Genomic DNA, 12,302 nt, shown 5'->3' with positions numbered 1-12,302 from the left:
CTGTAACGGAGACATCACATCCAGTACAGTATAGTTGTAAAAGAATGATGTCTGATGTGTTTACGTTATAAAGTTGCATGTCATTATAGGAAGAAAGTTTCTGAGTAGCAGCAATTGAATCACGTGTAATTAAGCTATACCGTCAAATCTTACCAAAAGGTTTTCACATGGTAGAGCCCAAATATAAGGGAAAGTCTGATGCTTTCCTAAGTCTTAGACAATTCTACTTTCATCTTCCCTACTGGGGATACAACACACTTATCCAGGGAAGAAAAAGCACATTCTGTTGCCCGTGTTCTAATGTCTGAGGTACAAAAGAGGAAATGTTTTCCATATAAATTTAAGTAGTTCTCAGTCTGTAAAGAGTTGATTCCTTAGGACATTAGATGCATTAAATCAACAAACCACAACTCAACATACCAAAAGTATCAAATGATAAAATGAAAACGCCACTATTTAAAAGTCAAGAGACTCCTTTTGGTCTAGTCAGAAACCAAGCATGTATTACACATGTTAAAAAAACAAAACAAAGCAAAAAAACCCCAATATGTATAACTTACCTGCTTGGGAAGACGGAAGAGAGAATTTTTGTAAAATATATCTTTAGCTTGACTCCATGTTCCATCGATGATTATCATCACAGATGGACTAGAAGGCATCAGTGCAATTTCTTCCAAGTTAGTTGCTTCAGCTCCAGGATACAAAATTAGAGTATTGGGATTTCTGCAAACTGTTGCTAATTCAGGATACCTTCAATGCACACACAGAAAAAGATAGTAAGAATTAAATGCTTCCTTGACAAATAAAGATTTCCCAATATTCTAATCTACTAAATCCAGTTCATCCTCTCAATTTTATTTATGTTCCCATAAAAAGGTCCATCACTCAGCTGCCAATCTCTTTTCAAAACTTTGGGTAAAAGTCTTGGTTCTCCCATATCTCCTAACTTTGTGAGGATGGGAGAGCACATCCACATATGCAATCAGTGAAAATCTTAATGAAGTAATTGAGAGTATTTTCCCCTGCTTTAATCACTGGAGATTAAGAACATCCTCTAATGTCTGCTGGAAATTAACACGTTTTGAAGTGTTTACCAAAACCTTAATATAAATATTGAGTAGTAATTTTGTATTTTGGAACCTTGAATATGAAAAGACTATCAACAGCCTTTCTGATCCATAAGACATGTATAAAAATTATATCATCTCAAATTGGTTTAAGTTACTATTACTGTAGGTACGCCCCCAAAGCCCACATAATCTTTTCCTACTTTCTCTTGGTCTGTACATTTGGCATGAAGCAGAAAAACAGGTTTTTCTCTCTAAAGTGTTCACCTATTGAATAAGTTACCCTAAGAATCAATGGTAGGCACAGATATTCAGATCATAGCAGAAACTTCAAAAATCTCTTAGACAAGTCAGATAGCAAGGGAGAAACTGACAAAAAGAGTGACCTTATACTAACAACATACTACTTGTCGTGAACCAATTCCAGTAACACTAATTCACAGTTTTCAAAACTGCCTCAGTTCAGGATGGAGAAAATACAAAGCGAGGCTTGACTGAAGCACGTGTCAGACTAAGAAATTAATTCTGCACAGTACTTCAGAGATTACAGAGACTGACTGCTGGGGAAGAACAGTCTGGCCCTTTTGCACTCTGAGCTCGAATGGGAAGCCAGTACAGCTTAGTGATGCCCTGGCCTCCTTGCCTCCTTTAAGACAGGATCGTTAAGAAGACCAAAAGTTTTCCTGATCATTAAGTTCCATTAGTGATCAGCAATGCTCCTTATTTGATGTACTATCTTCAGCATATCTTCAAAGCAGTAACATGAAATGCACCACATGCATCATCACATACATTTAAAAATAGCTAGGGAATCAAAGCAGTATATTTACTTTCAAAATGGACTAATGCATGGGGAAAAAAAAAAAAAAAGAGTTTAATACAATGAGATTTGCAATAGCCAGCACACCAGTACACTGTCCATGCTATCCAACAAGAATCACAAGGGACTGGAATATGCACTGAGACCACAGAAGCAACATTTAAAGATACCAGTCCACAAAGGCAAACTCCCAATGCTACTGCGCTCTCAGTTTTGAAGCCCAGGGACCTGAGCATCTGCACTATTTCTCTATAACTCAAGCACCTCCTTTCTTCCCTTCCTTAAAGTGAAGAAAGAAAGTGGCTGAGAAAAAAGCAATGTTTAAATAATGGTTCTTGAGTTGACATACATTAGGTGTACTTGAAGCCTCCATACTTCACTGTTGCTCTGTGGGCAGATGCAGTAACAATTAGATCAATGTTAAGTTTAGGCAGAATTTCAGTCCCGAGACCCGAACTGAGTTCAAGACTTGTCTAGGACCACATGGGAGACATCAAAAATGGAAGAGGCATTGAATTCTGCATACTAATATTAGCCCAGAGCCTGTCTTCCTATATTTGACCATCCTTACTCTCCAAGTAAACAATCCAGATTGATCTCATTCAACACTATATATTTCAATACTGTCAATGTTACTTACCAAAAAGAAAAAGAAAATTCAGTAACAAATTTTACTTCCATAATAAACAATAAAAAGGGTAAAAGTGTAAACGGAAATGAGAAGCTTGTAAAATACATCTGGGATAACTTTCTACCAAGGACTATAATGTAAACTTACCTGTACACAAGTTTCTTAATCTTAAGCCATCAATATTAATTTATTATCACTTCAACTTAACCAGAAATCATGCTATAAACAGTCACATACAATAAGTTTTTCACCACAGGCTACCAAAAGCCTGTAGTGCAGATTAGTACAGATTAGGGGTTGACCTGCTGGAAAGCAGCTCCACGGAGAGGGACCTGGGAGTGCTGGTGGACACCAAGTTACCCATGAGGCAGCAGTTCCCTCGTGGCCAAGAAGGCCCATGGGCTCCTGGCTGCATCAGGAGGATGTTGGCAGCAGGTGGAGGGAGGGGATCCTGCCCCTCTGCTCAGCTCTGGTGCGGCCGCACCTGGAGTATTGGGGGCAGTTCTGGGCTCCCCAGTATAAGAGGGATGTGGAGCTTCTGGAGAGGGTCCAGAGAAGAGCAACTAGGATGATTAAGGGAATGGAACATCTCTCGTATGAAGAGAGGCTGAGTGAGCTGGGCCTGTTTTCTCTGGAGAAGAGAAGGCTCAGAGGGGATATGATTAATATGTATAAGTTCAGGAAGGGAGAATGCAGGGAGGAAGGGGACAGGCTGTTTTCACTGGTGGCCAGCGATAGGACCAGGGGTAATGGCCACAAGCTGGAGCACAGGAAGTTCTGCCTCCAGGTGAGGAGGAACTTCTTTCCTGTGAGGGTGACAGAGCAGTGGAACAGGCTGCCCAGGGAGGTTGTGGAGTCTCCTTCTCTGGAGGTCTTCAAAACCCGCCTGGATGCCGCCCTGTGCCACATGCTCTGGGTGTCCCTGCTGGAGCAGGAAGGTTGGACTAGATGATCTCTAGGGGTCCCTTCCAACCTTAAATATTCTGTGATTCTGTGATTCTGTGAAAAGACTCAATATTTAAGTCTATAACATTCCTAAGCTTTCATATTAGAGCTTTCAAATAATCAAGGTAATAGACAAATGAACAAAAAAACCAACAATATTCACCATTGTGAATGAACAAAATGTGAATGAACAAAAAAACAGCAATATACCCAGCACCACCATCTTGAGTGATGCTGGGTATATGCAGAGAGAGTTCTTTGCATAACAGAAGGTTCCTAAAATACACACACTGCTCAATCCCTTGCAGGCCTCGGTGCCTTATCTTAACTGCACTGCAGGTCTTGGTTTTGCTCGTTTTCTCAGACTTTGCTTTCTGTTAGGTAGTTACCAACACACAGTGCACTAGGCCTTGTGAATCACCACTATCAAGAACTTGCTTCCCTCCCCCAAACAGGTTTTATGTGAATCCTTTAGTTACATTTCATTAAAATTGCATAAGAAGTGAGGAAGTCTCAGAGACCCTAGGTTTACAACGTTGATTAAAAAAACAGGGTTCTGTGAAGCAGATTTTGAAAGACTGTAGTATAGACAGCATAGAAATGTAGAGCATTTGAAAGTATGTAGTAGCAGCATGATAACAGCAATAAACTTGCTTGGGAGAGATACTGTAATACAGTACATTTAACCATACATTACTATTCAAATTCTGCTATAGGGGAGAATATTCTCTACTAAAGTCAGATGTTTTAAAAGGAAACTATTATAGCAACCAAATGTGATTTCACTGCAATGCTGAAATGCAGTTGTTGCTGCTCAGCTCCTTTGAAGACCTGATCCACACACTATAAAGAATCTACAGCTCCATTGAACACCTGATCCACACACTATAAAGAATCTATTTTTCTTTTATATGAGCTTTGATATGTGTGCTTAAGCTTACTATAACACAAAGTAATAGATTATAAATTAGATTTCATAATCTTCACATAATTTTAGCTCTAAAAGCAGGGGTATACAATCCTACAATAAAAATACATTAAACAATGTCAATATTGATTTTTCCCCAAATACCACTAATTTATTCCATTGTTTAAGTACCAGAGTATTTCAAGACAAATAGTAGGCTCATTAAAAATACAGAAGACATTTTTATTAAGGTTGATGTTTGTATTCTTGACAAGTCATGAAATATTAAACATATGCCAGCTCTGAAACCCTCCTCAGAGCCACAGCAGTAGCTCCTCACTCAGTGCTATGCCTGTGCATTTGCTTTTCATCTCTGCCACACCAAGATGGAGTTGAAAAATCCAGCACTGGATTTGCATGTATGGGATGTCCAGCCCACCCTCACATTGTCTAGAAGAATCCCATCAACCAGTCGCAAAGTCCATAGACTGGATCAGTGAATTAGGAAACAGATGTTCCTAATCCAAGAAGGACCTTCCGAAACACAGCTTCTTAGGAAGGCACAATCTCCAAGTCTAGCAAATTGCTAAATTGCTGAGAGGAGAACTGGGAAAGTTTCCTTACAGGATTAACGGCCTATAACCACTCTACTGGGAGCCTGATTTTTCATGTAGGAGGGCTTTGGAGTTTTGTTTCGGTTTTATTTCAAAGTGCTGTTATTTAAGTTTGGGTAGGTTTCAAAACAACTGTGGCCTAATGCTGGCAAACGTGGCAGGGCCAATGGCAGAGCAGGGCACACGGAGGAGCACAGCCGTCAGAGTAGCGGGCGAGGCAGAGCCAAGAGCAGTCCGGCTGCCAGGCGCTGCTGCAGACAGACCAAAGTTGTCTTACTCACACAGAGCTTGTCCCAGAACACTTCACTGTGCTTTTACAGACTCTGCTGAGTCTACAGTATGTAAAAGAGACTTTTAATTTTACTTAACATTTTAATCTATACTGCCAGCATGTTCATAGCAGACTCTCTGCAGCAATATAATCTTAAGGGGGTACTGAAACTCTCCTTCTGAACAACTGGGACTTGTCCTATAGATCAGGAGTTGACCTTTAAAAGATTTTACAACTCTGCCAGTCAGGGAAAAAAAGGGGTGGGAGAAGTTCCTGTATATGCAAAAAAAAAAAAAAAAAAAAAAAAAAAAAAATCACTTTTCTCAAAGAATCTGTCCCATCCTGAGCCTTAGCTTTTTCATAGACCCTGCAAGAGCATGATGTAAACTCAAAACTGAAATGAGAGCTTATTTCAGATTATACTTAAGTGTGCTGTTAATCCTGGTGAGATTTACAATCACTTCATTCTGGATGCTCTTATCTAAATAAATTATCTCATTAGAAACTGCTAAACTGGAACTGCTAAAGCACTTTAAAAATAGAGTGCTTCTATGGGTTCTTCTATACTTAACCATCAGCTGCCCAAATTCTTCATTGATTTTGTCACGTGTTTTCATGAACTTTTAACAACTTCTATTAAAATAGATTTGTTATGACTTCAAAGCCACAAACCTGGATCCCTTTATAACAGCTATACATAAAATAAAATCTAGTGAATCACCAATGATTAAAAAATAGTTAAACACAGACAATTCAATCATACATATGTATGAAGGAAGGAACATGTGAGTTAACCTTCAATCTTGGCTAAGATGACTGCAACTGAGTTTTTAATTCTTTATATTGTGCAAAGAGTTGAAACAGCGATTTATTCTTTTAGAAATTTGACAATCAGGACCATAACATAACAGATTTCAGTTGGTGTGAGGTCAAAGGGCCTGGGAACTAACATGGCTTTGTTGTCTGTAAAGCATGATCTAGGTTTGCAAGTTAATGTAAAACAAAGAATAGGCAATATAATGGAAAACATGATTTAAGAGATATGAAAGACACTTGAGGGGAAGTAAAGAGACCTTAAATTCACATGTACTAGACAATAAGAAAAGAAAAAGGCAGAAATTGCTCAAGGTTAGAATCAAAAAAAGCAGGGCCACCTTCCTTCTCTGAAACCCACACGATAAAGCAAGATCCAGATTGTCCCTTGTGGGTCTCCAAACAACAGCTGAAGGAAAAAAAAAAAAAAAAACATCAACGCATGATTAAGAGATGTAAGCAGATAGAGACCTGGAAAAGAAACCCAGGCCTTACTACTTCCACAATATAAAGCAGCAGCACAAATTAAGATGATGATACGCAGAATTAAAGAGACAACTCCCCACAAAGGAACACCTAATAACATCTTTCTGGGAAAATAATTTTAAAAATGTGTAGTGTGAAAATGACTGCTAGTGCAGAGTGACACTACCTCACGTGACATTATCTTGTGAGAAAGGAGACACTGCGCTATGTCACCTGACACGCTACATGTGTCATTTTCATGTGATACCTGGTATGTGTCATTTTCCATACAACATGACATGAGACATGCTATACATTGTCATATGACATGAAACGTGATGTTTCTATGCAGCATGTCTTTCCTGTGTAGTATGTGATATGCAACACATGTTGTCACACTACACTATGCTACTTTGTGTGGTCCACAGACAGTACTGCAGAGGGCTACACATGGTATGGGAAATGTCATTTCCATGCACCACAAAAAGTACATGTGGGCAAGCAACACATAGTAAAGTGACACGTGGAAATGAGACACAGTGCACAGAGGCAAAACACATGGACACAACACAGTTTCCCATGACACTATTTCACATGACAAGTGGAAAAGGGTGACACTAATTCACGTGACACTGGACGCACATTGCACCGCTCCCAGGGCACAGGTCCTCTCCACACGGGGTCTTTCCGCGCGGCCGGCGCCCTTCCCGCACCACCCACATCGCTACCGCGCAGGACCTTTGTATATAACACCTGCCCCTGCCCCATGGCACGGCCAGAACTGCAGGATGCATCTACAGCTTTAGGAAGAGCTGCAGAGTCACCACCTGAACGTGCAAGGATGCTGCAGCTGAAGAGGTATTGAGCGGACTGGCTCCCTTCCCATTGCCCAGCATGGCCAAGATGGAACTGGGCATTTCTCCCCACTGCCTGAAATACAGACGGCACTGTACCATATTGTGGCAGAGCAGAAACGAGGGAGGAAGTCACATCCTCATGAAACAGGTATTTCATAATAGCATCTTGCTAAAAATCAAGACAGTGGAAGCTGCAAATTAGAAGAAAAGCCATCAAGTGTTTCAGACTATTTTATCAAGATTATGTTTACTGGAAGCCAGAAGTTTAGGCCGAAAGAGAACATGCACCATCAAAATAAAACTCAACATTGACTGCTGTTGAAGAATCTGGAAGAAACATCTCAGTAATATAGAGAGAATCAGAAAATATATATAAATATAGGTATCGGCAGTCCTGCTCACCTGTCTTCACTAAAACGGCGACCGATCAAAACTTTACATTTGTCTGGAGGGAGACAAGCTGCTAGCAGAGGAACCGTCCTTAGCACTCGGCTTTCCTGAAAAGAAACAAAAAGGTACTTCTGAATAAAAATCATAGATGGCATTTATTAATTCTTAACATTTCCATTTACTTTTAATTTTTTTGACTACATTGACAACAAGTGATAAAAAATAAATCTGCAAGAAAGGACACCTGGTCCCAATGTAATCAGTTCATGCTGTTGTGACCAGTCCTAAGTTTAGTATGAGGTAACAGTACTAGCCTTAGCCTACCATCATCAGCGTAAGTTAATTCAGTTAGACCACCTGTCTCAAAAAAGCAACAACTTTAACAGATTAATATTAAAATTGGGCAAGAAAATAGTGTTCTCATTAATATAACAGATAAGCTAGTTTCACTCATTCTCCAACTTCTCTGCCAGTATGGATGAGAGCCTGACTTTCACAAACAAGTGCTAAAAAAAAAAAAAAAAAGCACTGTTATTGACAGCATAGAATTATTTGTCATTATTTCATAATGATCAAGTAACAATAATTCACTAGTCAGAAGACTTCCTTCTTCATAAGGATCTACAGAGTGACAATAAATGAGCTGGAAGAAAATGAATTATTTCACTCTGCAGAGAAAGAAAAGAACTATCATCATTCAAAAGTCATTCAATTGGTCCTTTCAATGTCATATCACTACTTATGAATTACATTTCTAGCAAATAAATACATTCTGCTACCAAGAGGAAAAAGTTGGAATTTTCCAAAGGACTTTAACAAACTTATTTACAAGAAGATAAAAGAACAGAAAGCTGAAGGAAGCAAGGACAAAAACTGGAAAACAACAAAGACTGATGTTCAAATACATTTCATGTTTAGACTTTTCTTAATTAAAAGTTTTCATTTATTACAACTTTTATTTAATTATTTAGCTTATTTGCCAGTATAGGACTGATTTTGCATTTGCTGGTATGACATTGGGTAGTTGCTCTCTTGTTTTTCCTGACAATCGGAAAGGGATTTGCAGTGTTTCACTATTTGAAGTTCTGCACACAGAATTAGAGGGCTGGAGGACTGACTTTGGGTTTAGCTCTGTTTTTCCTTTTTTTTTCTTGGGGGGGGGGGGGGGGGAACAGTGGCTAGCACAGTATCTACAGTGAGCAGCACAGTTCTAACTACTAAATACATTTATTAAAATTAGCAGACATTTTTCTCCCATCCTTTCTATACCATTTTAAGGCAATTAGCAGAAATATCTGTTTTATATTTGATCCTTATAATTCAGTAAAGACTAATATAAAGAGTACTATGCTTAGCAAGTAAAAAATAGCATAAGATCCATATATAATTTGATTAAATATATATAATTAAGTTTTCTCCAGGTATTTAACTCTGAAAATTATTTCAGAACTGCAAAGAGATGGAAAAAATAAATCTGAACAGATACTGTCCACTATGCTTTAGGGGTTCTGAGTTGAGCTATCAATCTTGAACTATCAGGTTTAGAAAAGTACAGAACGATCTACATTTTACTAGAGATCCCTCCAAAACGCAGACGTTAAAACAAATAGGTATAGGGGTTATCACATCTAACCATGCCACAGACCTGACAGAAGGTCATGACAGTAAGCATGAAACAGAAAATAGGAAATATATACAATATATACACGTTATGAAAGAAAAATAAGAGGAGTTATGTCAAGCAATAGCAAACAACTCCTTCACCTTCCCCCTATTCCTTATGGCATCTACTGGACTTGTATCTACTTAAATTTTAAATTGCTCTTGGTATGAGTAATGGGACATCGGCACTATTTAGGAAACATATATTTTGGCCTTTGACATGTTATGCTGAATCTCATCAAATTACTTCACAAGTCAAAAATAAAAGAATAATCAATGTAAGGGCCTATTACACAAGGATGGAAGGCGAACAGTTTCCTACTGCTGTACGATAAGAAACTCCCATTTTTAGCAATACTTAGCATCTGCAAAAGTTTACCTGGCAGCCCTGTAGTCACATTAGTTGAAGAGCACATGAAACACTGCAACCAAATTCCTAAGAGCAGACACTGTAATAGGCTGCAGAATTAACGTAATAGCCTTTTAGATAGCCCTTCAGAGGGAAATAGAAATGAAGAACACATTTTATGGAGAGTCTGCCTACTCATTCTAGTATCTTCCATAGTGATTAGAAAATGTGAACCAATTCAATACTTAGTTTTAGGTTCTTTGGTACATTTTTAAATCTCTTTTTTTTTTCCCCCTCCAGAAAGTATTTCAAGCATATATACTTAAGCACTTTTGAGATCGCAAAAACAAAATATAATTTTTATTATTGAAGCACCTGCGAAAGCTGCTTTCTATTAATAGGAAATTAATGTTTTGCTGTTTAGGGACCAAATACTTAACGGCTTCTGCTTGCTTCTCCAGACACTTTTTCATCTACACGTTGCTGAAGTTTCCTCAAGCAAGAACTGATGCTGCCTACTAACTGAACTACTGTGCAATGCTGGTACATAAGCAGATAGACTAGAATGCAGGTTTCCCAGCTCCGCATCTTTACTTGTGGGCCCAGCACCTCAGCAACTTTGTGCAACTGCTGTCCAGTTCCCCAAATCCTTGTAATCCACCATCATACCTGATATTTAAGAGGTAAGAAAAGCAACTCTTCTACTAGTTAAATGAAAAAATGAGAGTCCATGAGATCTTCAGAATCATGAAAAAGGAAATGAAAGGATACAGGAAGTATATTAAGTTCTATACATGACGCTTCACCTACATCTGGAATCTTTCAACAGTGAAAGTACCTTTAGCAGGAGACAGTACAGAGGAAGCTGCTGCTTTTGTGGTACACAATGTGCTCCTACTTTTATGGTACACAATGTGCTCCTTGGATAAAATACTCACAAAACATACCACACCGAACTGCACCTAAAGTCTCGGTTGCCTATACATGTAATGTTACCACTAAGAATAATTCCTTAGTTCAAATATTAGGCACAACACTAGCAAGGAGAACTGCTGTATTTAAAACAGACTCTCCCTTGGACCCACTTGAAGCCTCCATGCCACACCATACCAAGGGTCAAGACTTAAAAAGAATTACTCAGATGATTCCAGAAGGTAAAAGTGGTGGGAAAGAACTGTGGCTAAATTTGAGAAATAAATTCAGCAATTCAGATGAGCAAGCAAAGGTTAAGTGACAACTGACACCGCCTTACTCACCTCTGCTGGATGCTGGATTATATACAAGCAGGTGGAGACTTTCAGGGGATGCACTGGCAGGAATGGACACAAGCAGACCTTCTGTGGACGGCTACAAGGTAAAGGAGAGAGGAAGGAAGATAAAGTAATGATGGACAGAATGAACTCATTACAAATATAGCCCATCGCAACAGCCACACTTGTAACTTTGCACTTATAAAACAGCATGCTAAACCAGCTGATATAATATTTTGTTTGCAAGATCACACATATTTAAAAACAAAAAAGTACAAAAATTTCAAAATTTAAAACTTTCTTTATTCAGATATGAGTTTTGAAGAGAACACCACTTGAATACCTTCTGCAGCATTCCTTCTAAAGCTCTTTTACTGTCCTCAAGAAAAAGAAGATATCAGCAGCCAAACTCAGAGAAACTTGTTACTGCATTTCACAACAAGTTAGTGTGAACTAACAATTGAACCAATACTTTAAAGAAGTATAAATACAGGAAGCCCCAGACTTGCTATATTTATGAGCAACTGCTTTATTTATTTAAAAATAATTATTTATTTAGTTCTTATAACTCCAACTATGTTGATAGAAAGCATGAGATCATAAACAAGAAGCTATTTCTTTGAAACAAAAAAGCTATTACAGGATTTTCTGTTTTAAGTTTAATGATGAAAACACAGAACAAACACAGATCTAGTTTTAGGTGCACTACACATTTGCTAAAATAAATAGTGGAAGAACAACATTTGAAAATAGCTTGGCAACTGGCAATTAGGCTGGAAGATCAAGAATAAGACAAAGGAAAAAAATAAGATTAAAGTCACATAAAGAGAAAGTGAAGCTATTACACGTACATGCATTGCATACATACATAACCTTACAGAAATCACTACAGCGACTTGCTCATTTTAATCAGAAACTGAAAAAAAAAAAGATGCATTTCCTTTATATTGATGCTATCACTAATGTTCACCGTGTAAAATCACACTCTGCCTGCAAAGTTCTCTGGATTTAAAGAAAACAACGTATTTTCAGCGGAATCCTAGGAACTCTGCATACAACTTTATCAACAGCCTTCCTGTAGTCTTTACCAAAAACAGTCTGCGCAGAGTGATCACCCTCACACCAGCATCACTGCACTAAACATCATTTACTGAGACAGAACCATAAGGCAGTCCCAGGTCAAGTCTATGGCCAGGCACAGGACCCTGCAGTGACCTGTCCACAGGAGCACACAGACAGCAGCACTACATGATCTCATTGA

The 12,302-nt window shown here is 38.5% G+C and overlaps 1 protein-coding gene across 1 annotated transcript in view; it reads right to left on the bottom strand.

The window, feature by feature from the left end:
- Positions 1–12,302, bottom strand: part of DTWD2 (DTW domain containing 2) — a gene marked incomplete at its 5' end in the record, with an annotated part of 64,725 nt that overhangs the window by 27,810 nt on the left and 24,613 nt on the right. Inside the window, 3 exons of the mRNA XM_026052834.1 lie at positions 561–750; positions 7,793–7,887; positions 11,048–11,138. Of these exons, the coding sequence (XP_025908619.1) occupies positions 561–750; positions 7,793–7,887; positions 11,048–11,138 (376 nt within the window). The remainder of the gene's footprint in view (positions 1–560; positions 751–7,792; positions 7,888–11,047; positions 11,139–12,302) is intronic.

This window comes from Nothoprocta perdicaria, unplaced genomic scaffold (genome assembly GCF_003342845.1).
Source record: "Nothoprocta perdicaria isolate Ctin4 unplaced genomic scaffold, notPer1 scaffold_92, whole genome shotgun sequence".
Classification (NCBI taxonomy): domain Eukaryota; kingdom Metazoa; phylum Chordata; class Aves; order Tinamiformes; family Tinamidae; genus Nothoprocta; species Nothoprocta perdicaria.
This window is presented reverse-complemented; position numbering and strand designations above follow the sequence as displayed.